At 42.9% G+C, this 26799-nt stretch overlaps 1 protein-coding gene and 1 long non-coding RNA gene across 2 annotated transcripts in view; one reads left to right on the forward strand and one right to left on the reverse strand.

Annotated features, from left to right (window-relative positions):
- Positions 1-205: 205 nt before the first annotated feature.
- Positions 206-26799, reverse strand: part of SPMIP7 (sperm microtubule inner protein 7) — a 64211-nt gene continuing 37617 nt past the window's right edge. The window contains exons 6-9 of the mRNA XM_004008193.5: positions 14224-14265; positions 12772-12879; positions 2376-2483; positions 206-1211 (exon numbers count right to left, since the gene is read on the reverse strand). Coding sequence (XP_004008242.2) covers positions 1088-1211; positions 2376-2483; positions 12772-12879; positions 14224-14265 — 382 coding nt within the window. The 3' untranslated portion in view covers positions 206-1087. The remainder of the gene's footprint in view (positions 1212-2375; positions 2484-12771; positions 12880-14223; positions 14266-26799) is intronic.
- Positions 17664-25373, forward strand: LOC121819379 (uncharacterized). The gene is made up of 2 exons (XR_006059585.1): positions 17664-17791; positions 22900-25373. It is a non-coding gene; the product is annotated as an uncharacterized LOC121819379 (long non-coding RNA).

Here is a 26799-nt window from a genome sequence, read left to right on the forward strand (position 1 = left end):
GGCGGCATGGAGGGTGCGAACAGTCGCCTGAGGCTGAGGGGCGTCAGGACTCGGTGCTGCTAGTGCCCTGCTCAGAAAGGCCCAGAATGATAAACAAGGCCTCGGACCCGGGGCAGCTGTGCCTCCTGACAAAGTGGCCTGCCAGGGATGTTTACCGCAAAATGTAATCTCAGGTCCCTGCATTCATCTGCTCCCTGGACAGGGCTCATCATTCCCATCTGTGTTTGGGTGAGAATCTTCCAAGAGATGAAGATTTTTGTTTTGGTCAGATTTTTTGACAGAATTGCTCTTTTCTGAAAATAATTAAGGCTGCAAGATTGGGTTCAGGTGAAGCCATTACTTTTCTGCAAAGGCCGATCAGCTCCATAGCACAGATGGAGGGTGGACGGCAGCCTTCCTGTGTCTCCTGGCAGAAGGCCACAGCCAGGGAGGGCGGCAGCCAGCACCCAAGTCTGTGTAGGTGTCAGCTGAGGCAACACTTGATCCTCAAGCAAAAACATCTGATTTCGCCCTTCTGATGGGAAAGCAAGGCCAAACTACCTCCGAAGGATTTACACATTTGCTTGGAGTTCTGCGGGATCCCTGGCTCATTCTGAATCTCTTGGGAGAAGAGGCATTCTGTCTCTGGGTATTTTTTTAAATAACTCAGGGAAGGTTATTTGATCTATAGTGAAAAGGAGCAGCAAAGGTTTCTAAATTCAGAAAGCTGGGTTCTAGCTCTAACTCCACTGTGAGTTGTGTGACCTTTGATTAATATTTTCCTTCTCCTAATCTCAGCCTGCTTATTCATAAAATAGTAAGATAGTTGCAAAATGCCCACTGCGGTTGCAAGGGTGGACGAGCTAAGGTTTATGAAAGCTCATGGGATCCACCGCTGTGTGGATACAAATACAACCTCATGTGAGAGAATGGAGGGATCTCACGCAGTCCACTTCCATGCCCACATGGTTCTGGAGCTGGAGCTCCGCTTGGTCAAGGCCCAGCCATACACACTGAGAACGTGCCTTTATTTGGCTTCTGTCACCTCCCCATCACATCATACCCAGCACCTCTCCCAGGCTCGGGGGTCACTCAGGGTGGGCCCCTTTCAGTAGCTGATAGTTTCTTTATCCTTCTTATTGAAGGGATTGTAGGGTGTCACAGTTGTGACCATTTGAGAGAGCGGCCCCTGGTGACGGAAGAGGTCAACTGCCATTCCTTTCCGTAAGACACTAACAAAATGGAGAGAAAAAAAGACATGTGAAATAAAATGAGAACATATAACCTCATTTATATAAGGTTGTGTAACCTCCAACTAAAGACACACAAATATGGGAGAGATGGAGAGAGAAAGCGATAGGAGTGGAGGGAGAGAGAAAAAGGACGCACAGAACAGAGAGAGAGTGGGAATGGTTAATCCTTGTGAGTATTGTTTCTTTCATTTCATTTCTTTGCGTTCATTGACTGCTTACTATGCATTATATCACTGACTGAAAATCTACCTTGTGCCTAGAATCACAGTTGGTGCCAAGAAGACAGAAAATACAGACGGAAGGAGGAAAAGCTGCAGAGAGGCCACTGAGTAACCAACAGCTGCCACACAAAGCTCGTGGGGGTGGGCTCAGGGTGTGAGGCTGCCCAGAGGTAGAGTCGTCTTCCTAGACTGGAGAGGGACCTTTCTGGTTTTGAGAAATGAATGGCTTGTCTACCCTACACCAACAAAGGAGAAAAGGCACCCTTTTCGGGGACTGCCTTCCTTCCCCTCCCAGACACACACTGACCTAACTCGAGAGCTTATACTTGCACGAGGCCAGCCTCTGGACTGGGCTAAGACGCATGTGCATTTTCAGAGCTGTGTCACCTTACTGGCAAGGCAGGATTTTCATCAGATGTTTTCAAATTTGAGATGTAATGAGCAATAACCCCCTGCTTCTCACTGGCAGCTTCAAAGCACGGAGTCTGCACTTAACTTCCAGCAAATGCCGCCTGTTTTCAATTTGCAAAATGGTGTTTAAATACATATGTATGGCTTTTAACAGAATGTTGTCTTTTATGAAAAGTAAGATGGATATCCATAATAAGTGAACGCGTGTCTCATGTAGTATGTTCTATGCATGTTCTAAGGATAATGCAGAAGGGTGGTAAGTATGCAGAGTTGAGTCCAAGAGGCTGAGATGCTGTTCGCTAAGATGCTTTCAATCTCTTAATGCCCTCCTTCTAGTAACAACAGTGGGAAGGAAAATGAACTCTTCTGTCTTTTTGGACTTGACACCCTATTTTTTAAACAATGTAAATTGACTCCTAATACTTAATTGTTCTTTAATGGAATAATCATCATTAGGATTTCCCCCTCCCCAATATATCCAAGCACCTTGAGTAATGGGATTCATACTTACTGGTGCACTTCTGAATCTGGTGAGGGGGTCGCTGATGGACGATCAGAATTTGCTGGATGGGTGGCTGTGAAATGAACCTTACCAGTGTATCCTGGAATATTTGCAGAGCTAAAGGAAAGAGTGAAAAGAGGGGAAGAAAGGAAATGAACCCAGCAATCTGTGAAAGAGTCACGGTCACCAGCACCCAATTACAAAAACATAAAGAAGGACGTAACCTAAAGGTTTTGTCCCACGTTAAGATCTGGAAGTCGGATTGCCCGATAGGAGAGCATGCAGGCAGGGGCAGAGATGAGTAGGTAAGAGCCTTCCTCTGAGACTGAAGAAGCTTGTTTCGCGTCCATGCTTCTCTGCTGCTTGAATTTGCATGTGTTTGACATGCCTGATCCACATGGAGCTCTGTTCCCTAAGGAAGGCGGACACGCGTTCCTCACCAAACGGCAGGCCCGGCTCCCGGACAGAGCTCTGCGGTGCCGACTCCAGTGCCGGTGGACACACGCATGGTGCTTGAACAATACTTCTTTCTCGCCACCACTAATGTCCTGACTTCACACAGTTTCTGAAATTTTGCTCAATTCCACATACTCCTCTGTGTTCATGGCCCTTTTCCCTCCAGAGAGAGTAAAAGAAAGACACAAGAATGTACGGCAGGTTTTTCAGGGTGGGTATGAAATTTGTCTTGATAAAGGCAAGCAAACATCCGAAACAAATATCCTACTGGGTCCTTCAGAGCCGTGTGAATAATAACTACTGTTTTGACATTTTTACAGCATACAAAGCCCTTTCCATGGATCATCCCCTGAGGAAGAGGTGGGGCCAGGCTGAGTGCTGCTGGAGACACGGGCCCTTATCCCCAGTGCGAGGGAAGACGTGAGGCTGAGACTATCTCAAAGAGCAGAAACACGCTCTCTGCAATCACAGGGCGCTTCAAATAACACCGTCTTTGTAAAGTGCAGCTCTCAGGGTCCTCCTGGTGCCACAGTAAGGAGAGGGGAAGGTCAGCTTGCCCCAGCCACTCCCAGGTCCCTCCTCTGGGAGCGGGACATCCCTCGGCGAGGGCCCTTACCCTCCACGGATGCCCAGACACAAGGTAAGGAGCAGCGAGGACCGAGTCCCATGGGGGGGTGCAGGGTCGGCTCCTCTGAGAGGCCCCTGGTTTGATCCCATCCTGTCCGCATGTCCAATAAGGGGACCTCCAAGCACCACTGACGGCCGGAGGAACTGTCAGAACACTCAGCTTCAGAGAGGATACATATGCAGTGGCAGGTGGCGAGCAGGCAGGGCAGTGAATGGTGAGTGCTCAGGGGCCGGGCCTCAGACCTGGGCCTCTGACTCCGCTTGTTGACTCGCAGACCCGCACACAGACTGAGGCCCTGGAAGCCTCGCTGCCTTGGCTACGAGAAGGGTGACAGGACCAAGCTCAAGGCTGCAGTCGAGAGGGAGGCCAGAGTCTACCTGTGTCCGTGGGCAGGTCCTCTGGGATCCTTCCGGGCACGGACTCTGTGATGGCATTAGCACACGAGAGGACAGGACATATAGGGCAGGGCCTGTGCCAGGTAAACCTTCTGTGTCTCTTCCAAGCACATCGGTCTGTGACTAGCCTCCTCTCAGACAATAAAATAGGGGACCCAATGCAGAGAAAGTGAAGGGCAAGCACATCAAGGGCCACAGCAGAATGAGCGGTGCAAGTTAATGGATACGGTGAGGCTGGGAGCTGGGCCTGCCTCCACCCCTCCACCAGCTGTGAGATTAAGCGGGGAAAGCCCTGGGCGGCTGCAGTCAAGAGTGCACGTGGCCTCCCAGGGCCCCTGGGGTCAGAGGGATTCAGTGAAGGTAAAAGCAGCTGGCAAGTCTTTAGCACTTAGTAGGTGCTCAGCTAATTGTAGTCATAGTACAAGATTTCAAAGAAATAAGAAGTGGATGAAATAGCAGCCTGGCAGTGAAGAATGCAGTTGATCTGGGACAGGCAGCTGGAGAGAGGTAGAGACAGTGGTTTCCCGACGCGGCTGCGCCTGACAACTCGGGGATTTTTCAAAGGTACCAACGCCTGACTCCCACCCACCAGACATGCTAATTTAATTGGTAAGTGCTGTGAGCTGGAAATTGTTTTTTTTTCTTTCTCTCTCCAGATAACTCTCATGGGCAGTCAAGTTAGGAATCTGTGTTTTAGGTTTCAGGTTTGTTGGTGGGACCTGGGTGAATGAACCACTCCTGCCAATTTCTAGGCAGGACCCTTCAGGATTTCTTGGAATCTTCTCCTAGAATTGCAGCTGTATGTCAGAGTGGGAGCAAAAAGTGGGGCAAAGTCATTCATATGTTATATCTCTCCCCGAATTCATCAAAGGTTCCATGCATGTTACGAAGGAAACCCCCTTCCTCTGAGTGAGAGTTTTTTTCCACTGCCTCTAAAACACCTGCAGAATGAAGATGCCTCTAAGGTCACAGCCTTCCATCAGAGCAGTAAGAAGCCAAGATGGAAGCTCGGCAAGGGCTGGATCTAAAACACCATCCAACTATTGGTGCTTGACCTGTGGCAGATAGGTTATTGATGTTAAATAGTATTCTACGTCATGTTATAATAATGATATTATATTACATCATATCTAAAAATAACAAACATGAACTAGAGGACTGAATTAATGATAAGCTGCTTGGGCTTGAGAAATGAATGCAGTTGCATAATAAACTGCCACATATTTGAAAACGAAAGTCCTCACCCACGCTGCTTCTAGAATCTATTCCATTTAACCCTTTTTCAGGGACAACAAAGGGGAACTTTTTTCCATCTTAAGCAACAAGACTAGAGGAGAGCAGATTCTGGGGGACGCTCTATAGACCCATGGCTGATGGGGATAAGGTTTTTCAGATGAAAGACACTGAAAAGTACAAGCTCCGAGAGAACTTCCAAGTCAGCTGCAAGATCAGACCCATTCCCTCACTTAAGGAAGCTAAGGGAAGCAGGAACCCATTTAAAAATAAGCAGTCTTCATGTCTGTCTTTGCTCCATAGTTGCTAGTCTTCTGAACACCTTCTTTGGCACCCGATTCCCAAAATAAGCCTAGGGTTGGTCCGCTATAGGTAACTGAGTAAATTACTGCCTAAGTTTATAACTAATTGGTTTTTCTCAACAAAGCATAATAAAATAGAAATTAAATAACTTGAAAAATATAAGGAACTTTAGTAAATCAGTTAGAAAAAAAAGGGGCCCAGATGGCATATAATTAAAAGACAAATAGAAAAATAAGGCAAATATGGAGAAAACCATGTTATGCGTAGATTGTAAGTCATGCATACGTGGATGAGAATTCCAGCATGAACAGGCTCTCTGTAACACAGACCCGACTAATCCTCAGGAGCCCATACCCTTTGTGACACTTACGTGGGCTGCTTTATTTAATCTCACAACACTCCATGTCCTTGGTCCTGGGACCATGCCATGGTAGAGATGTGGGCACTGAGGCTTGAGAACAAGTCTAAGCCATGTGCCCAGAGACAACAAGGCTGGCAGGTGGTGGAACCAAGTGGCCCCGGAAGGCCCTGAAACCCAGGCTCCCAGCTGAGCGGCATCTGTTCTGTGTTAAGGGTAGTGCAAGTTCAAGTCACCTGGACCCTTGTTTACCAAGAGCTATGCTATGTCAGGCGGAGAAGGCAGCAGCATTCCACTCCAGTACTCTTGCCTGGAAGATCCCATGGATGGAGGAGCCTCATAGGCTGCAGTCCATGGGGTCGCGAAGAGTTGGACACGACTGAGCGACTTCACTTTCCCTTTTCATCTTCATGCATTGGAGAAAGAAATGGCAACCCACTCCAGTGTTCTTGCCTGGAGAATCCCAGGGATGGGGGAGCCTGGTGGGCTGCCGTCTCTGGGGTCGCACAGAGTCGGACACGACTGAAGTGACTTGGCAGCAGCAGCAGCATGCTATGTCAGGACTCAAACAGGCTAGGCTCCTGATCGCTTTCACAGTAAGGAGGAAATTCTGTAAATGCACAACTAGAGGTTCACAGAACCTAAGTGGGGCAAAGATGACTGATGCAAACTAGGAGCAGGGCATCAGAGAGGGATGTAGCCAGATGCTTGTGCTGAGTGTGCTGGGGGCTGCCATCTGCCTCCAGGGTGGCACCCCTGCCCTGTGACCCTGGATGGGTCTTTGGGGACCACCTCTGCCCAAGACGGGGTGAGGACATTCACAGGTCCCTTGCAGGGAATGTGGGGCCAGGGTACCTGGGCAAAGTGTTGGCCTAGTGCAAGAGTAGGAAGCAGACCTGGGAAGGTGGGGAAAGGGGAGGGAAGGCTGAGGGAGCAGCTGAGAAGTCCAAATAGCACCAGCGTGCTTCTGGTCACTGGGCTGTGCGTCCCTGAATATAATGAGATACTGTGGCCCCAGGATCTGCTCAGGAATTAGTTTCACTCTTAGCATCATCGTGCTCTACAGGACATGCTTTTCTCCCTCTGTTCTCAGGGAAACTTTACCTCTTCCATCCAAAAGGGGACACAGAAATGAGCCAACAGCTCCGCTCAGAGCAGGGCTGGGGCCCCAGGAAGCATTCACTGGCCGCAGGTGGCCCAGGGGAGTGGGAGCTCTGTTCTCTTAACTGCTCACAAAATGAGTGTCTGGGGCTCTTTAATCATTTACTCTGCCTCAGCCTCCTCATCTGTAAAGTGGGGAGAGAGCCTGTTCCCCCACCTTTGGCCTCATCACACTACTTTGAAAAACAAATGAGAGAGTCGATGTGAAAGTTCTCTGAAAGGCAGAAGTGTGGGCCAATGTAAGGAACTGCTATTCATAGCCTGGCCTGAAGCCGGGCTGTGGTTAAGATTTTGTTAAAGGTGCAGCACACCCAGGAGGGCAGGGCGGTCCCCTCTGCCGGCTCAGGACTTGGCCCATGGCCGCCTTGGGATCACTTTGGACAGTTACGTATCATTTGCAAATGCTTCATCAGAGAGATGCCTGAGGTCAAGGCACAGCGAATGTGAAACTGGGTGAAGTCCTGAAATAAAAGATCAAGGTTGAGTGGAAGGCAGCATGGTGGAAGCACCAAGCTGGCTTGGGAAACGGTGGTCTGGAAAGCACCGGGTGTGGTGGGGTTGGGTGTGGGTCAGAGGGCGCGGGCTCTGCTTTGTCACCTGGGTGTGCCCCCTCCTGTCCTCCTTGGTGAGACAAGGGAGGGGCTGGGCCAGCCGAGATGCACACACGCCAGAGCCCGTGTGGTCCCTTTCAGAAGAAAGCGCATTCCCTTTTCTTAGCAGAGGGCAAAGTCCGAAGCTTTGGGATTCTGATGGCACAGATCTGCTGTTTTGAAACCACGTGGAACCACAAGATAGGTACTAACAGAAAAAATCTCTTCCACCCTGTTCATTATGCTCTTGCGAAGAATATGGCTCTAGTATTCAGGAGAAAGATAAAGAACAGATTTGGAAAAAATTGGGGGTTCCTTATGTTTCCCTTGCTTGCTTGACACAGATTATAAGTGAGGAGTGACTTTGTATCTTTTTTTTTTTTTTTACTTCCTACTCAGTTCCCTGAACTTCCAGAACTCCTGTTGAATCTAGTGGATACTATGGATTCTAGTTCCCAAAGGAGGCTCAAGTTTGAAGTTAGGAACTTCAGTGGAGACTGAATTACTGTCTTGAATTCCTTAACTCTGAATATCCTTTAAAAATAGGTCCTGCTTACCCAATCAAAAAATATCTTAATGCAAAACTCATGCAAGCATCCTGCTTTCAGGGATTTGTTCTAAAAGAAACATACGCATGACTGTGCAAAGATAATGTGGAGGTGGTTTGTTGCTGTGCTTTTTAACAACAGAAAAAATCTCAGTAACTACTCGGTCCACGTAAACTATACCTTGCAATGGAGCACCACACAGCCATTAAAAAGGATTTCCACAGCCCTGCCCACTGCTGAGGAACGTGTCCACTGCACCTGTCAGGCTTACTCCTCCCCACACCTCCCCACCTGCACACACAACGGTGTGTAGCAGCCTACACACAGACATTCATGCAGGCCTCCCAGCAAAGTCTAAAGTATGCATCGACTTTCAATACTGAGACTGAGAATGAAAGAAAGAGCTAATTTTACTTTTTACAGATATAATTGAATTATTTTTATAACAAACACATTTGGAAGGAAAAGAAGGTGCTATCTGGTGAGCTTAAATGCTAGCACTAAGGTGTGAGCACACACACTGGGCGTAAACTTTGGTTCCACTGCAAATATGTTTATATATTTTGACCTCATAGTCCATTGCAAGAAGTCTCCCTTTAGTAAATAACTCCAAGTTAGGAAAAAGATTCACTTAAAAAGTATTTGACAACATTATTTATCATAGTTTTTACTATGTTTACAGAAATGTTTACAGAAAACATTTACATATGTAACCTAAATGCGCTAGTCAATGACAGTGCTGCGTGGGCTGTGCTTAGTTGCTCAGTCATGTCCGACTCTTTGAGACCCCATGGACTATAGCCTGTAAAGCGCCTATGTCCTTTGGGATTGTCCAGGCGAGAATACTGGAGTGGGTTGCCATGCCCTCCTCCTGGGGATCTTCCCAACCCAGGGATCGAACCGAGGTCTCCCACATTGCAGGAGGATTCTTTACCATCTGAACCACTAGCGAAGCCCAAGAATACTGGAGAGGGTAGCCTATCCCTTTTCAAGGGGATCTTCCTGACTCAGGAATCAAATTGGAGTCTCCAGCACTGCAGGCAGATTCTTCACTGGCTGAGCTACCAGGGAAGCCCCCTGAAAGTCAAAGACAGTACATCTATAAAAATAAAAAAATTACGATCTACACAAATAAAATATTATGATGAGTTCATAATACATGTGCCCAAGATGATGCGATGAAGTGAATGCAGTAAAAATCGCATTTGCAGCATGATCACAGCTGTATAAACACAAGGAAGACGGAGGATGCAGATGACGGACGGAAATATGCCGAAATCTTCATAACAGCTATGTTTTTATGCGACAGTTCATTTTTATTACTGTTAATTTTTTCTGTACTTTTTTCTATAACGATCAGATTCGGTTCTAGAATTTTAAAAGTTAATTTTAAAACTATTAGCATAATCACCACCAATATACAGGGCATGTCAAATGATTTGGTGCCCAGAATACAAAATCAACGAATAAGGAATATTTGAAAGCATTCATCTTTCGGGAAAACTGGTGATTCCAACCACTGAACCCAAGAGTCTGTAGCCTTGACTCTGTCTGAAATGCAGCTTCCACTGAAAGGGCGGGGGCAGGCAGTGTTCGTGGCCTAAGTGTCATGGGTTATGAGGAAATCCTTAAAGATGATCTCATAAAGACGTTTCCCTTTAGGAAAGTTTAAGGTGAGAAAACCAAGGAAGAGTCATCTTTGCTTTCGAGCAGGATGGTACTCTATTGGGCACAAAGTGCGATTCTGTGTTCTGGGTTTTGGACCTCATGCAGATGACATCACGTTGCATGCATCTCTGTACTTGGCTCAGTGTGGTACTGCAGAAACAACACAGTATTTTGTTTAGAGATTCAAGTATATGTAGCAAAGCTACCAAGCAGAGCAAGCAGAGGATAAGCACAAAGACTGATGTGATGACTTCTGGGCTGGGGAAGGAAACTCAGGAGACGAGGTCATCAGGGGGATACAGGCAGCGTAAAAGATGTGAATAAAATACTGTTTCCTTGGCTAGGCCTGGGACACAGGCATTTCCTCGTTATTTTGCTTTATATTTTAAATAGGACACTGAATACTTTGTATCTATATCTCATAATAAAAACGGAAAGTCTTTTTCTGTGTTAACAAGTTACAGTGAATGAAAGTGTTAGTTGCTCAGTCATGTCCGACTCTTTGTGACACCATGGACCGTAGCCCGCCAGGTTCCTCTGTCCATGGAATTCTCCAGGCAAGAATACTGGAGTTAGTAGCCGTTCAGTTCTCCAGGGGATCTTCCTGATGACCCCAGGATCAAAGCCAGGTCTTCTGCATTACAGGCAGATTCTTTACTGTCTGAGCCACCAGGGAATCCTTAAAGGGGAGGCTGCGGCTGCATGGGTGGGAAATCCAATGGAGGCTTCCTGTGGGGCAGGTGAGAACTCTACCACTAACCACCGATGCTCCATTAAAATTCTATTAAAAAGTGAAACCTCATTCAAAGAAGAAACTTTGCAACCTTGGATGCCCTCTAGTGCCCAATTTAAGTAAGTACAGATGATGTCCAATTCTACATGATCCACTCAAGTTTCCTTTCCTTAAAAACACTAACATCACGATGAGATAGAAGGGCATGCTCCCAAATTTACTCAAGTTAAACAGTATGTTATACCTCAATTTTTAAAAATGCTGCCAGACTTCTCTTTACTCTCCTTGAAGAGTGATCCAGAAGAATACATTCTATTCTTCAGCAGGAACATTTCATAAAACACTTCAAAATTCAAATGTATATTTCAAAGGAAAAATACTAGAAACTTTGATGCCAGAAGAATATTTTCAATTGAGTTTATCCTTATGTTCACTCTTAAACTTTTTTTTTTAGAATATCTACTTTTAATAGCAATCATTTCTCTCCAGAAACGAGGCAAGAATCATAACAGACAAATCCTTTCTTAGGACTCAGCTAAAATGTCACAGCCTTCAAGGCTTGTGGATAAAAGTGACCTCTCTGTACAACCAAGATCAAGAACACTAAACGTGCTTCTCAGGAGCCTCACTCCATCCTGCCTTATACTATCATCATTGGGGTGCAGAGCTCACCGGCCTGGCAGGCTTGCAAGCCACGTGAGGGCTAAGTGTTTGGTACAGTACCTGGAATACTTTGTGTGTTCTCTCTTCTTTTCTTCCTTTCTTGCTTACTGGTTGAAATATAACAACTCATTTATTTCTTCAATGCATTAAGTTATAGAAATATAATTTAAAACCAAAGTTACTTTTGAAAGATAGTTTCTTTGATCAAGTAGTCCAAAGAGTCAGGGTGTCAGAATGGGTAACACATGGAAATTCAAAATTATTAGGGGATGTAGAGCAGGTATGAAGGACCGCCAATGCGAAACTGAACTGCTTTGTTATTTTGGCACAACGGATGTTTAAAAAAAAACAGACTAACTGACATTTAAAATACTGTTGGTGATTCACACTATAGGCTTACAGGACTGCTCTTGGAAGCCTTCCAGTCATCACAATAACTGAAGGTGTCCCGGCAGTGATGTGCAGCAGCTCAGGGGCATAATGAAGAAAATGTGGTCCATGATTACCACAGAAGGCTACTCAGCCCCAAAAAGAACAAAACAATGCCATTCGCAGCACCATGGATGGACCTAGAGACGTCATACTGAGTGGAGTAAGACAGAGACAAAAGCCATATGCTACCACTCATATGGGAACCTAAACAAAATGGCACAAATGACCCTACTTACAAAACTAACAGAGTCACAGACGCAGAAAACAAACTTAGGGTTACTGGGGAATAAGGGTTGGGAGGGATCAACAGCAGACTGGGATTACCATACGCATACTGTTGGTGGTGGTGTTTAGTCGCTGATTCTGTCCATCTTTTGCAGCCCCATGGACTATAGCCTGCTGGGCTCCTCTGTCCATGGGATTTCCCAGGCAAGAATACTGGAGGGGGCTGCCATTTCCTCCTCCAGGCGAACTTCCTGAACTTGAGCCTCCGGCTTGGCAGGTAGATTCTTTTACTCTTGAGCCTCCTGGGAAGCCCTTGTACTGACACGACTATATATGAAGTGTATAACTAATAATGACCTGCCGAATAGCACAGGGAACTCGACTCTATACTCTGTAATGACCTATATGGGAAAAGAATCTAAAGGAGAGTGGAATATATATACACGTGTAATTGATTCACTTTGCTGTACAGCGGAAACTAACACACCATTGTAAATCTACTCCAACAGATTTTTTTTAAAAAACCACACGGAACATCGGCTTATGGTAGCGTGTCTTGAGTATTTCCATGGGTGAAAGCAAATACATACATATATATATATATATATATATATTCATAAAACATTGAATGTAAACCCAGGTTAGTCAGTGTTCAAAACTGTAATCTCCTTTGTGAGAAACTATAGTTCTTTCAGGAAACAATATCTTTCTTCTTAAGTTGTGGTCAGTACCAGGCCATTTTCCATTTTTTTAAATTATTGAAGTACAGTTGATTGAAAATGTTATTCCAATTTCTGCTATATGGCAAAGTGACTCAGTTATAGACACATTCTTTTTTATATTCTTTTCCATTATGGTTTTATCACAAGATACTGAATACAGTTCCCTGCACTATTCAGTAGGAACTTGTTTATGCAAGGCCATTTTTCTATTGCTTCATTCACTGCAAAGCCTATGACCACATTTCTTCTTTAATGATGAAGCGAGAGGCATAATCACAGGTGGAACTCACCGACTTGAGTTTGTATAATGGATTTCAGAGCTACGAGGCTTGGCGAGAGATGTGATGTCTCCACAGGGGTTGTCAATGTCATCAGCATTTGTAGACTGCACGCAACCACTGTTGGGATGAAAAGACTTTTTCATAGTTTTTATTAGAAACATAGAAAACATAGGTGAACATATGCTAACTTGCAAAGAAACCTTTCCAAAACAGATCAAAATTCAAAATGTGATACATTAACCATGGTGATGGAATAATTTGCCTTAAAGAATAAAGTAAGGAGATTTTCTTTTTAGAGTAAGAATTGATCTTCGGTTTGGGCCAGAGTGAGAGCAACAGCTGGCCTGTGTTTCTGAGCAAAGAAGTAGGCAGTTTCTGCAGCCATGAGCCAAGTCCTTCCCTGGAGCCTGGAGATGGCCTGGGCGGGCAGGTGTGGTATCCCAGAGTGGAGGAGGCTTTTGTGGACATGGAAACAGGCCAGGGGCCTGGGGTTCTGGGAAACCAGCAGTGTGCCTCCGGGGCCTGTAAGAAGGTCCAATCCATCAGTGGAAGAGAGAGGGTGTCCTGGAGGCATTTCTGGGGCCACTTATAGAAAAAGGAGTCAACTTAGCTGGGGAGCAGGAGAGGCTAGAGTAATGGGGGGAGGGGGGAGAGGGTGGGGGAGTAAAGATGAAAGGCCCAAATTCTTCAATTTCTTGGATTTTCTTTGTTCCAAGTTACTGTGATCTGAATGTGTATGTCCCCCCAACGAGATATATGTGTTGAAATCCTAACACCCAAAGGTGATGGTATCAGGAGGCGGGAGGTACTTGAGTCATTAGTGTCCTTATAAAGGGGGCCCCATAAGCCCCTCATTCCCTATATCTCATGTGGACACAAACGTGTGACCAGCAGAGGGCCTTTCCTGGGCCATCCCTGATGTCAAGACTGCAGAACTGCGGGAAATAAACGTCTGCTGTTATCAGCCCCGTCTGTGCTGAGCTGTGCCAACAGCCCAAGACTGCTAAAACACAAGGTGTTTCTCTAGTATAAAGCACAGAAGACCCAAGCGGTGGGTGACACACTTCTGTGCCACCCACGGGAAGTCAGATTTAAATTTAGAAAAGCGAGAGGCCACATTTCCTGCCCTTCAGCATGTGAGCCCATTACAGCTTCCACATCAAGTGTAAAAGTCTTTCTGGTCGACAATACCTAATATTAGCAGTATCCAAGGTATTTTATTTCATAAAGTAACCAATTTGGGAAAACTGAAAAAGATGCTAACGCTTTCTTTCTTTAATCAAAATCTTTAACACATTTTTGATAAAACTGTCGACAGGCACCATGCTAGGAAAACATTAGAAATCTGCTAGAAAGTGTACGTTGTTTTAAAGAGTGAGTTACAAACATGAGCGAGCTGAAAGTAACTACAATACAGATGTAAGTCTAGTAATTTTTAAAACATTAAGAAATGTTACTTACGTATAGAGAGGAATGTATTTGCTTCTGGAACTTGGACTCACACTTAGAAAAAAAGAAAATATGGGTGACTGAGTTACTGACATTAATAAAAATTAGGTTGTCAGAGCACTTCTCTTATTAAGTCTTCAGATATATCTCAAAAGAATGTGCTTCCAAAAGTTTGTAATTTTAAACAGAAAAGACTTGAAAATGTAGCTTTAAGTGATGAAAAGCAAACACAGAACAGCCAAGGACGAGTAAATCCTTGCTGACTCCTATGATTTAGTTCCAAAGCCTCTTCTCCTAGTTTTTCTTTGCTGTTTTCATCCTCAATATTTACATAGGCAAAGTTGACCTCTAGTTTTCTTAGGGGCTTCTCATGATGACTCAGATGGTAAATAATCGGCCTGCAGTGCAGGAGGCCCAGCTTTGATCTGTGGATTGGGAAGATCTCCTGCAGAAGGGAATGACAACCCACTCCAGGATTCTTGCCTGGAGAATTCCAAGGACAGAGGAGCCTGGCCAGGCTACATTCCATGGGGTTGTAAAGAGACACAAAGAAAGCAGACATTTGAGTTGACTGAGCCTTGGGTGTAATCCTCCATGGTGGAGAGAAAGCCTCTGTGGCCCAGAGAAGTTCTGTGTCTCAGACAAGACTACAGTTACCTAGGGCACTTCAAGGAGTTTGGGTTTATTTTGTACTTCCCTGCTCCAACCCCAGAATTAGCCTTTTTTTTCAAGGATCTTACAATGTCTTCTATTGGAGAAGGGCATTTTAAACCAACATTTTGGAGCTGGATATGCTTCAAATGTATGTATGAGTGTATATGAACCTGTGTGCACCTGAAAAGGAAGTGAAAGTGTTAGCTGTTTAGTCATGTCCAACTCTTTGCGACCCCATCAAGGGAACATTTCATGCAAAGATTGGCTCGATAAAGGACAGAAATGGTATGGACCTAATAGAAGCAGAAGATATTAAGAAGAGATGGCAAGAATACACAGAAGAACTGTACAAAAAGAATCTTCATGACCCGGATAATCACGATGGTGTGATCACTCATCTAGAACCAGACATCTTGGAATGTGAAGTCAAGTGGGCCTTAGAAAGCATCACTATGAACAAAGCTAGTGGAGGTGATGGAATTCCAGTAGAGCTATTTCAAATCTTGAAAGATGATGCTGTGAAAGTGCTACACTCAATATGCCAGCAAAGTTGGAAAACTCAGCAGTGGCCACAGGACTGGAAAAGGTTAGCTTTCATTCCAATCCCAAACAAAGGCAATGCCAGAGAATGTTCCAACTACCGCACAATTGCACTCATCTCACACACTAGTAAAGTAATGCTCAAAATTCTCCAAGCCAGGCTTCAGCAATACGTGAACCGTGAACTTCCTGATGTTCAAGCTGGTTTTAGAAAAGGCAGAGGAACCAGAGATCAAATTGCCAACATCCACTGGATCATGGAAAAAAAAAAAAAAGAGTTCCATAAAAACATCTATTTCTGCTTTTTGACTATGCCGAAGCCTTTGACTGTGTGGATCACCATAAACTGTGGAAAATTCTGAAAGAGATGGGAATACCAGACCACCTGACCTGCCTCTTGAGAAATCTGTATGCAGGTCAAGAAGCAACAGTTAGAACTGGACAAGGAACAACAGACTGGTTCCAAATAGGAAAAGCAGTATATCAAGGCTGTATATTGTCACCCTGCTTATTTACCTTATATGCAGAGTACATCATGAGAAACACTGAACTGGAAGAAATACAACCTGAAATCAAGATTGCCAGGAGAAATATCAATAACCTCAGATATGCATATGACACCACCCTTATGGCAGAAAGTGAAGAGGAACTCAAAAGCCTCTTGATGAAAGTGAGAGAGGAGAGTGAAAAAGTTGGCTTAAAGCTCAACTTTCAGAAAACGAAGATCATGGCATCTGGTCCCATCACTCCATGGGAAATAGATGGAGAAACAGTGGAAACAGTGTCAGACTTTATTTTTATGGGCTCCAAAATCACTGCAGATGGTGATTGCAGCCATGAAATTAAAAGACACTTACTCCTTGGAAGAAAAGTTATGACCAATCTAGATAGCATATTCAAAAGCAGAGACGTTACTTTGCCGACTAAGGTCTGTCTAGTCAAAGCTATGGTTTTTCCAGTGGTCATGTATGGATGTGAGAGTTGGACTGTGAAGAAGGCTGAGCGCCAAAGAATTGATGCGTTTGAACTGCGGTGTTGGAGAAGACTCTTGAGAGTCCCTTGGACTGCAAGGAGATCTAACCAGGCCATTCTGAAGGAGATCAGTCCTGGATGTTCTTTGGAAGGAATGACGCTAAAGCTGAAACTCCAATACTTTGGTCACCTCATGCAAAGAGTTGACTCATTGGAAAAGACTTTGATGCTGGGAGGGATTGGGGGCAGGAGAAGAAGGGGACGACCGAGGATGAGATGGCTGGATGGCATCACTGACTCAATGGACGTGAGTCTGAGTGAACTCCGGGAGTTGGTGATGGACAGGGAGGCCTGGCGTGCTGCCATTCATGGGGTTGCAAAAAGTTGGACACGACTGAGCGACTGAACTGAACTGAACTGGACTGTAGCCTGCCCTAACTCCTCTGTCCATGGAATTCTCTAGGCAAGAATATTGGAGTGGGCAGCCATTCCCTTCCCCAGGGAATATTCCCCACCCAAGGATCAAACTCAGGTCTCCTGCATTGCAGGCATATTCTTTACTGTCTGAGCCACCAGGGAAGCCTGTGTACCTACATGTCTACATATATTTCTGAATATATATATATACTTATACACACACATATGTGTGTGTGTATTAAAATAAAGGGATACAACAGAGATATTAAGAGCTTGGTAACAGATCACGGCAATGAAAGTGAATGAATACCACCGGTAAAGTGAGTCACACCAATATTTTGATTTCCCAGTGCCTACAACAATTATGTTTATACTATACTGTAGTCTATTAAGTGTACAATGGCATTATGCCTAAAGTCAATATCTTAATTTAAAAATACTTAACTGCTACAAAATATTCACCGTACTCTAAGCCTTTAGTAAGCTGTAAAATTGTTGCACTATTGTCAGGGGACTTCCAGCTTTAAGGGATGCAATATGTCATTTTCTTTCTTTGTGTGCCATTTCTAAAGGACTCTCTATTCCTTATCAGTTTCTGGAAAACAGGAATGAGCAGAGCTGCACGCAGTTCTCAGGACTGAGATCATGAGAAAGAGCACCTGCTTGGATTCCTTTCAGTGACTCCCATCAGTGACCTTTTACTTAAAGGTAATCTATTCAGTTATGCCCCTCTTACTCAGGATATGGAAAGTTTTCTGGCCCTTTGAAGACTGTTATTTGCTTGGCTCTGTTTTTGCTCTTTTTTTTTTTTTTTTACTGCCTAAAGTTGCCTTGTATGAAGATATATAAGCATGCGTTTCTGCAAATAAAGTACCCTTGTTTCATTCGAGACTTGGGTCCCCTGTGTCCTTCTTCTCGTCGACTCCAGTCCCCAGGTCCTGGTCTACGAAGACTGTGACAAGTGGCGCCCGAAACAGGGACGTGGTGAACGCCCTTGGTAAGTGGATGGAGTGACTGTTAGGACCTACGGAGGTCGGTAAGTGCGGGGTTATGGGACAAACGGCTGGAAAGCCCCACCACTTTTCTACTTTACTTCATCATTTATTTAAGGTTCAGGGACTTTCAGTTTCATGTCAATGGATAGAGGCTTGTCTCCAAACAGTGGCTGAATATAATCCCTGGTTCCCTGATGAAGGCAGTTTCGACTGGGTTAAAGAGAATGTTGAATGAGCCACAAGACGGGGAGAAAATATTTCAATAGATTTCTGGCCCTTATGGGCCCTCATAAAAGCCGTGATCTTGCCATTTCAAGGCAACTCTATCCCCCCGATACTTGTCAACAAGCGGAATGCTCATTATATGAATATGAATTAGATGATGAGACTTTACAAAAGGCCCAATTAGAGCAACATAAAATGTTTCAGAACTTTCCCACCATCCCTGCTCCGGCTGTCCCAAGTGCTCCTCCTCCTCTTGTAACAGGCACGAACCCGAAGTTCCCCTCGATTTGAGGACAAAATGAATCTGATGATGATTCTTCTGATGCTCTCTTTGACACCAAAGTCAACAATATTATTTTTCTATGACAATGATAAACCCCTAACACGCACTCATATTTATGAAAACGGACGATCCACTCATTCTCCTTCACTACGAAGGCTTTCTGATTTACTGGCTTTGCAATCTCAAGTCTCTGAGGCATGATCTTTTTGCCTTCCCTGTGTTAAGAAATATTAATGCTCAAGGGCAACTAATACCTCAATACGAAGGCATTGATTTTTCTCACATGCAACAAATGAAAAAGGCTGTAACTATGTACAGCCCTCATTCACCTTTTACTAAAGAACTTCTAAATGCTATGGCATCTTCTATTGGAAATTTTATTCCTTATGATTGGTGAATTTTGATAAAAGCTCTTCTTAAACCTGGATAATTCTTCAGTGGATAATGTGGTTTCATGATGTGGCCGAGATCATGCCAGTTCTAATGCTCGAGCTGGCACTCCTCAAAACCAAATTACTTTTGAAATGTTAACTGGTATGGGGCAATTTGATTTGGTGGAAGCTCAGATACAGTGCCCTCCTTTGTTGCATGAGCAATTGAAAGTTGCCCTTGAAGCTTGGGATCGAATCACTTCTCAAGGGGAACCTAAAGGTAGCTACACAAAGATATTACAAGGGCCTAATGAAGCCTATGCTGATTTTTTAGCTAGACTGGGAGTTGCTATCTCCCATAGTGTTGTCAGAGAGGAAGCCAGAGTGCAGTTAGAAAAACTGCTTGCATATGAGAATGCAAATCAGGAGTGTCAAAGAGCCATCGCTCCGATTCATGAGACCGGGAATATTACTGAATATTTGAAGGCTTGTCGTGACTCAGGATCAGAAACTCAGAAAATGTTAATGGAAGCAATGGCTGCTGTCTTTAAAAAGGGGAATGAAGGATGTTTTGTTTGTGGGGATAAGAGTCATTTAAAAAAGGATTGCCCGAAAAAATGCACAGAAAAAGTTAAAACTGTTAAAAAAAACCTCCAGGAGTCTGCCCTTGCTGTCATAAGGGGGTACACTGGGCTAAAGAATGTCGATCTAAATATGATGTTGAGGGAAATCCTATTTTGGGAAACTCAAAGATGAGGACTCCCCGGGTCCTCATCAACAAAAACCAGGGGCAAACTCCATCTTTTCCCTCAAACTCTCAACATCCAGCAGTGCTGCCATCGATATACCAGCTATAAATGATTTTCTCCTTTTTCCTCAAGCAGTCCCTTCTAGAATACCTACCGGACTTTAAGGACCCCTACCCCCACAAAACTCTGGCCTTTTTATACTTGGCCAATCTAGTCTGACTTCTAAGGGAATTACTATTCACCCTGGAATAACTGATTCAGATTATAAGGGAGAAATTCAAATTATGATGTCATCTCAGATACTATGGCAATTCAAAAAGGGGAACAAAATTACCCAATTACTTCTTTTACCTTACATTTCTATTAACTCCTCTAATGGTATATGGACAGGTGGATTTGGTAGTACAGATCAAAAGCAATCCTTATGGACATCAATAGTATCTGAACATGCACGACCAAATATAAATATCAAAATTAATGGCAAAAGATTTTCTGGTCTTCTTGATACTGGATCTGATATTACTATTATTTCCAAACATTTATGGCCCAAATCTTGGCCTATACAGAGAATTTCTTGCCAAATTGCAGGAGTTTCTCAAACCAAAGTACAAGAGGTTTATCAAAATGTCCAAATATATCCATGTGAGGGACCAGTAGGCCAGCCTGCAACATTATGACCTTATGTGATAGACGCACCCCTTAATTTACTAGGAAGAGATTTACTTATGCAATGGCAAACTCAAATATATATTCCACATTTTTCCTAGGGGCCACTGCTCCTTTAATAAACAATACAATTCTTAAAATAACTTGGAAAAATGATGAGCCTATTTGGACAGAGCAGTGGCCCCTTATAAAAGAGCAATTAGAGTTGGTGATGGACAGGGAGGCCTGGCGTGCTGTGATTCATGGGGTCTCAAAGAGTTGGACACGACTGAGCGACTGAACTGAACTGAACTGAAGGAACTTATAGATACACAATTGAAATTAAAACATATTGAGAAATCTTGTTCCCCTTGGAATTTTCCCATTTTTGTAATAAAAAAGAAATCTGGCAAATGGCATCTTTTAACAGATCTTCGAAAAGTTAATATATCTATGAAACCTATGGGTGCATTGCAACCAGGAATTCCATCACCTACCAGTATTCCTCAAAACTGGCATATTATTATTATAGATTTACAAGATTGCTTTTTTTTTACTATACCTTTACACCCTCTAGACTGAGAGAGATTTGCTTTCTCTCTTCCTTATCCTAATCATATCGAGCCTCATAAACAGAATCAATGGAATGTGTTGCCTCAAGGAATGGTGAATTCTCCTACCATGTGTCAATATTATGAAGCCAAAGCTCTTGAACCTGTGAGAAAACAATTTGCTGACTTTCTTGTTATTCATTATATGGATGATATATTGTTTTCAGCTCCATCTGTTTTAGAAACTCAGCAGATGTTTGACGTAGCTCAACAATGCTTAAAAGCTTCTGGATTAATCATTGCCCCTGAAAAGATTCAAATATCTACATCTTACTATTACTTAGGATTTGTTGTTAATAAACAATGTATTACTCCCCAACTAACACAGATATGTGTTGATAAATTATCAACCTTGAATGATTTTCAAAAACTTTTAGGGGACATAAATTGGATTAGACACTCTTTAGGCATTGCAAATTATCAACTGACTAATTTATTTAACACTTTAAAAGGCGATCCCGATTTAAATAGCCCTCATTCACTTTCACAAGAGGCACGAGAGGAACTCTGTTAAGTACAAAATAAATTGCAAAAGCAGTTTCTTACTCATATTACACTTGATTTACCTCTAGAGTTATTTATACTCCCCTCTCTCCATTCTCCCACAGGACTTCTTACCCAACAAGAATACCTGATAGAATGGATCTATACCCATTTGAGAGGGACAATGTCACTTACACCCTATCTTGATTTGATCATTCTAATCATTATCAATGGAAGAAACAATAGAATTGGCTCTAATCCTCATAAAATTGTAGTACCTATTAATAAATCTCAATTTGAGAATGCATTACAAACTTCTACAGATTTCCAAATAGCCTTTCTGGAATATTTTGGAGAAATTTCATTTCATTATTTTTCTAACAAACACTGGAATTTCTTCAAAAATACTGAATTTATTATCTCTCGCATTGTCACATCACAGCCTATACCTCAAGGTGATGTTTTCTGTATGGATGGGAATAAAAATGCCACAGCCTCATTCTGGTCTCTCAAAGAATATAAAAACTTTTATACTAAATTTCACTCTGCTCAACAAAACAAATTATATGCTCTCATTCAGGTTACTCACCTACATTCTTATCCTATTAATATAGTTTCTGACTCCTTATATTCAGTTTTTATATTAAGAAATATAGAAACTTCTACCATAGATTTGAATCAATCTATTATCCAACAACTTTTTCTTGAACTATTACCTATTATTAGGAACCGTACTTCCCCCATTTATATTACCCATATTCGAGCACATTCTTGTCTTCCTGGCCCTATGGTTCATGGCAATGAACAAACTGATAAACTTGTCTCTTTTGCTACTCCTGAAGAGCAACATGCTCAATTACACAATAATGCTGGCTCATTACATCAAATTTGGAAAATTCCATACTGACATGCTAAAGAAATCATTAATAATTGCTCTACTTGTAGGCCCCTACATCTTTGACCCATTGCACAAGGTATCAGTCCTCGAGGATTACAACCCAATGAACTATGGCAAATGGATGTAACTCACTGCCCTGAACTTTCTCCCTCTTCCTTCTTCCTTGTCTCAATCGATACATATTCTTCTTTTATATGGGCCACACCTCTCTGAGCTGAAGCTACATGACACAACACCAGTGCCAGGGACACTGGTCTGATCTCCGTTCAGGGAACATCCCACGTGTGGTGGGACAGCTAAGCCCATGCGCCACAACTACTTAGCCTGTGCATCGAAACTACTGAGCCCGTGCACCCTAGTGCTTGCTTTGCAATAATGGAAACACCTAGTTCTATAAAAACAGACAATGGCCCTGCCTATATTTCTTGGCAATTCAAACAGTTTTTACAATCATTTTCTATTAAACATATTATAGGCATTGCTTATAATCCACAAGCACAGGGCATAGTTGAACGAGCACATCACACACTGAAACTACAGATTAAAAAATTTAAAAAGGGGGAATACACAGGAACACTTCTATCTTCCTTATCCAGAGCAGACTTTACTAGATCCCAATGCAATATATTCTTTAATCTTATAACTATTGTTAATACAACTTTATTTGTTTTAAATTTTTTAAACTTACTGCAAGAAGGTATTTTGACAAAAGCAGAAAAACATTTCAAGACATTGAAGGATACCTCCCTTCCTCTGCCCATTTGGTATCAAGACGGGTTGACTAAACAATGGAAATCTGGAAAATTTAATATTACAGGGAAAAGGATATGCTTGTATTTCTCCAGATGGATCCAACAAAATCAGCTGGCTCCCTCTTCAGAAGATCTACCCTAGGGGAGCCACCAGCATTCGAGATAGAGAAGAAACGGTGAAATCCATAGGAGGAGGAGTTTCCAGTACAAGCCATGGCGGCTTTAAAAATTTCCAAGAAACGCTGCACTCGGCGTCATCGACCTTATGATCTCCCTACTTGGGGACAGATAAAACCCTAACTGATCAAGCTGAAAATCTGGTTTCTCAACAGGGAATGCCTCAGAATCCTGAAAATATTTTTGTTACTATGCTTGCTTTGCTTGCTTTTGCTTCTCCTGCTCAGGCTGACTTGATTAATCATACTTTATTGGGCTTATATACCTAACCCCCCTTTATTGCAGGTTGTAGAATGGACAGATATAGGACTAGTCATACCCACTAATGACTCAGTACATATGCCTCCTCCTTGGAGCTTGGAGGGGCCCTCTCATCCTGAGGAAGAAGGAAGACTAACATTTCTCTAGGCTATGAAATCCTTCCTTTGTGCATGGGCCCAGCAGAATTATGTATTAATGTTAGTCGACAAACGTGGGCTTTCGTCCTGCCTCCAAAAAAGAACTTCCACACATTGCTTGGACTGTTTACTGCCTTGTCTTTTTATGAGAACCATGCCAATATCACCAAAACTCTAGGAAAAGGACAAAAGTTGGAATGTAAGGGGTTTACTTAAAAGGACTTTAAATATACTCCTGTTTATTGGGATAGATGTCAAGCTAAATCAGGGAAATAAATGTTTATGGCCAATTACACCATTGTTGATTGGGGACCCCATGGTATGTGGTTATCTAAGTGCTCAGATGATACTAATAGTACTATGTGTGATTATGTTACTCAAGTAGCATGGAAGGTTACCAGCAATTCAATGGAACACTTCCATGACAAAGGACTCCTTGGCTGGCTTGGTGGTGGAATGGCACCTCCTTGCCCTCAGATCCTCCTCAATAAATGGATTGGGCCTGAACAATGGGACGTCTGGAAACTTGCTGCGAGTACTGAAAAACTTGGTGCTTGGACTGGATATTTCACAGGGACCAGTTGCAGTCATAGTAACTATTCCTTCTGTTATAATCAGTCATATTTTATACAAGCTTGTGCTCCCCTTCCTTTTGTTATAGCCATAGGGGTCGGACATGACTGAAGTGACTTAGCAGCAGCAGCAGGGAACTTACAATTTAATAGGACTTTACATTCTGTGACTTGTATAGATTACAAATTGTATACTTGTCTTAATTCTTCTATTTCTCTAAAAAATGAATCCCTTTTGATTCTTCGATCTTGATGTAGTCTGTGGTTGCCAGTAGGTCTCCAACAACCCTGGGAAGAGAGTCCCATGGCAGGACTTGCCTGCTGGTTACTCACTAAATTACTCCAATGATCTAAGCAATTCATTGGATGGTTAATTCTTGGCATATTGGGGTTAATAGCCATTTGCCCCACTGCTGCTGTTGCAGGCATTGCTCTACAAACTTTAATTCAAACACCAAAACTTTATTCAAAATTGGACTAAAGATGCTCATACTATATGGGCCACTCAGGCTCAGACAGATGAAGAAGTTCAGGATAAAATTCAGGAATTAGAAACAGCCATCCAATGGGTTGGAGATCAATTAATGGATTTACAAAATCAAGTATTATTAAAATGTGATTGGAATTCTACTCAATTTTGTATCACTCCTGTTCTGGTTCAACCATGGTGCTTACAACTGGGAACAAATCAAATTTCATTTGCAAGATATACATAATAACGCTTCCTTAAATGTACAATTGTTGCAAAAGGAAATCTTTGAAACCTTCTCTAAGAGTCTACCCTATTCCAACAATTTGAAAACTTTAGCTGAACAGCTAACTGATCAATTATCTGGGCTGGGCCTTCGAGGATGGTTTCAAAGCATTACATATTGTGTTGGATCTGCAACTATAATGCTGATAATTGTCCTGGTGATTATATTTGTAGTATACCGATGCCTTTCAACTAAAATTGTTCAAACTAAACAAACTCAACTGGTCAGGGCCTTTTTCACAAAAGTATCTACAGTCACCCACAATTATGAAAAAATAAAAAAGGGGGAATTGTCAGGGGACGTTCAACTTTAAGGGATCCAATATGTCATTTTCTTTCTTTGTGTGCCGTTTCTAAAGGACTCTCTATTGCTTATCAGTTCTTGGAAAACAGGAATGAGCAGAGCTGCATGCAGCTCTCAGGACTGAGATCATGAGAAAGAGCACCTGCTTGGATTCCTTTCAGTGACTCCCTTCAGTGACCCTTTACTTAATCTATTCAGTTATGCTCCTCTTACTCAGGATATGGAAAGTTTTCTGGCCCTTTGAAGATTGTTATTTGCTTGGCTCTGGTTTTGCTCAATTATTTTTTTACTGCCTAAAGCTGCCTTGTATGAAGATATATAAGCATGCATTTCTGCAAATAAAGTACCCTTGTTTCACTCGAGACTTGGGTCCCCTGTGTCCTTCTTCTCGTTGATTCCAGTCCCCAGGTCCCGGTCTACGAAGACTGTGACACACTATTAATAGAGATCACTGATCACAGATCACCATTACAAGTATAATAATGAAAATGTTTGGAATATTGTGAGAATTACAAAAATGTGACACAGAGATGCAAAGTGGGCAAATGTTGTTGGAAAAATGGCACCAACAGACTCACCTGATGCAGGGTTCCCACAAACCTTCAATTTATAAAAAAAAATGAAACAAAAAAAGAACAAACCCACAAAATCAAAAGCAAAAACACAGTATCTGTGAAGCACAACAAAAGGAGGGTGTGCCTGTCAATGTAAGCTTCTTGGAATGTCCCCAAATCTAAACAGCACCACAGGGTTCATCTTAACCTTTTCTTTCCGACAGTATGAAATCTGACTCTAGCTATCTACCAAAGACCTACTTTTTTGTTCAAAACTAGTATATATGAAAGAAGTTTTACTTTTTATTCTTTTAAAAGTTTTACTTTATTTTGCTTTACAATACTGTATTGGTTTTGCCATACATTAACATGAATCAGCACGGGTGACATGAGTTCCCAATCCTGAACCCCCTCCCACCTCCCTCCCCATATCATTTCTCTGGATCATCCCTGTGCACCAGCCCCAAGCCTCCTGTATCCTGTATCAAACATAGACTGGCGATTCATTTCTTACATGATAGTATACATGTTTCAATGCCATTCTTCCAAATCATCCCACCCTCTCCGTCTCCCTCAGAGTCCAAAAGTCTGTTCTAAACATCTGTGTCTCTTTTGCTGTCTCACATACAGGGTTATTATTACCATCTTTCTAAATTCCATATATATGTGTTAGTATACTGTATTGGTGTTTTTCTTTCTGGCTTACTTCACTCTGCATAATTGGCTCCAGTTTCATCCACCTCATTAGAACTGATTCAAATGTATTATTTTTAATGGCTGAGTAATACTCCATTGTATATACCACAGCTTTCTTATGCATTCATCTGCTGATGGACATCTAGGTTGCTTCCATGTCCTGGCTATTATAAACAGTGCTGCGATGAACATTGGGGTACACATGTCTCTTTCAATTCTGGTTTCCTCAGTGTGTATGCCCAGCAGTGGGATTGCTGGGTCATAAGGCAGTTCTATCTCCAGTTTTATAAGGAATCTCCACACTGTTCTTCATAGTGGCTGTACTAGTTTGCATTCCCACCAACAGTGTAAGAGGGTTCCCTTTTCTCCACACCCTCTCCAGCATTTATTGCTTGTAGACTTTTGGATCACTGCCATTCTGACTGGTGTGAAATGGTACCTCATTGTGGTCTTGATTTGCATTTCTCTGATAATGAGTGATGTTGAGCATCTTTTCATGTGTTTGTTAGCCATCTGTATGTCTTCTTTGGAGAACTGT

The sequence above is a fragment of the Ovis aries genome, chromosome 4 (assembly GCF_016772045.2).
Source record: "Ovis aries strain OAR_USU_Benz2616 breed Rambouillet chromosome 4, ARS-UI_Ramb_v3.0, whole genome shotgun sequence".
In the NCBI taxonomy this organism is placed as follows: Eukaryota; Metazoa; Chordata; class Mammalia; order Artiodactyla; family Bovidae; genus Ovis; species Ovis aries.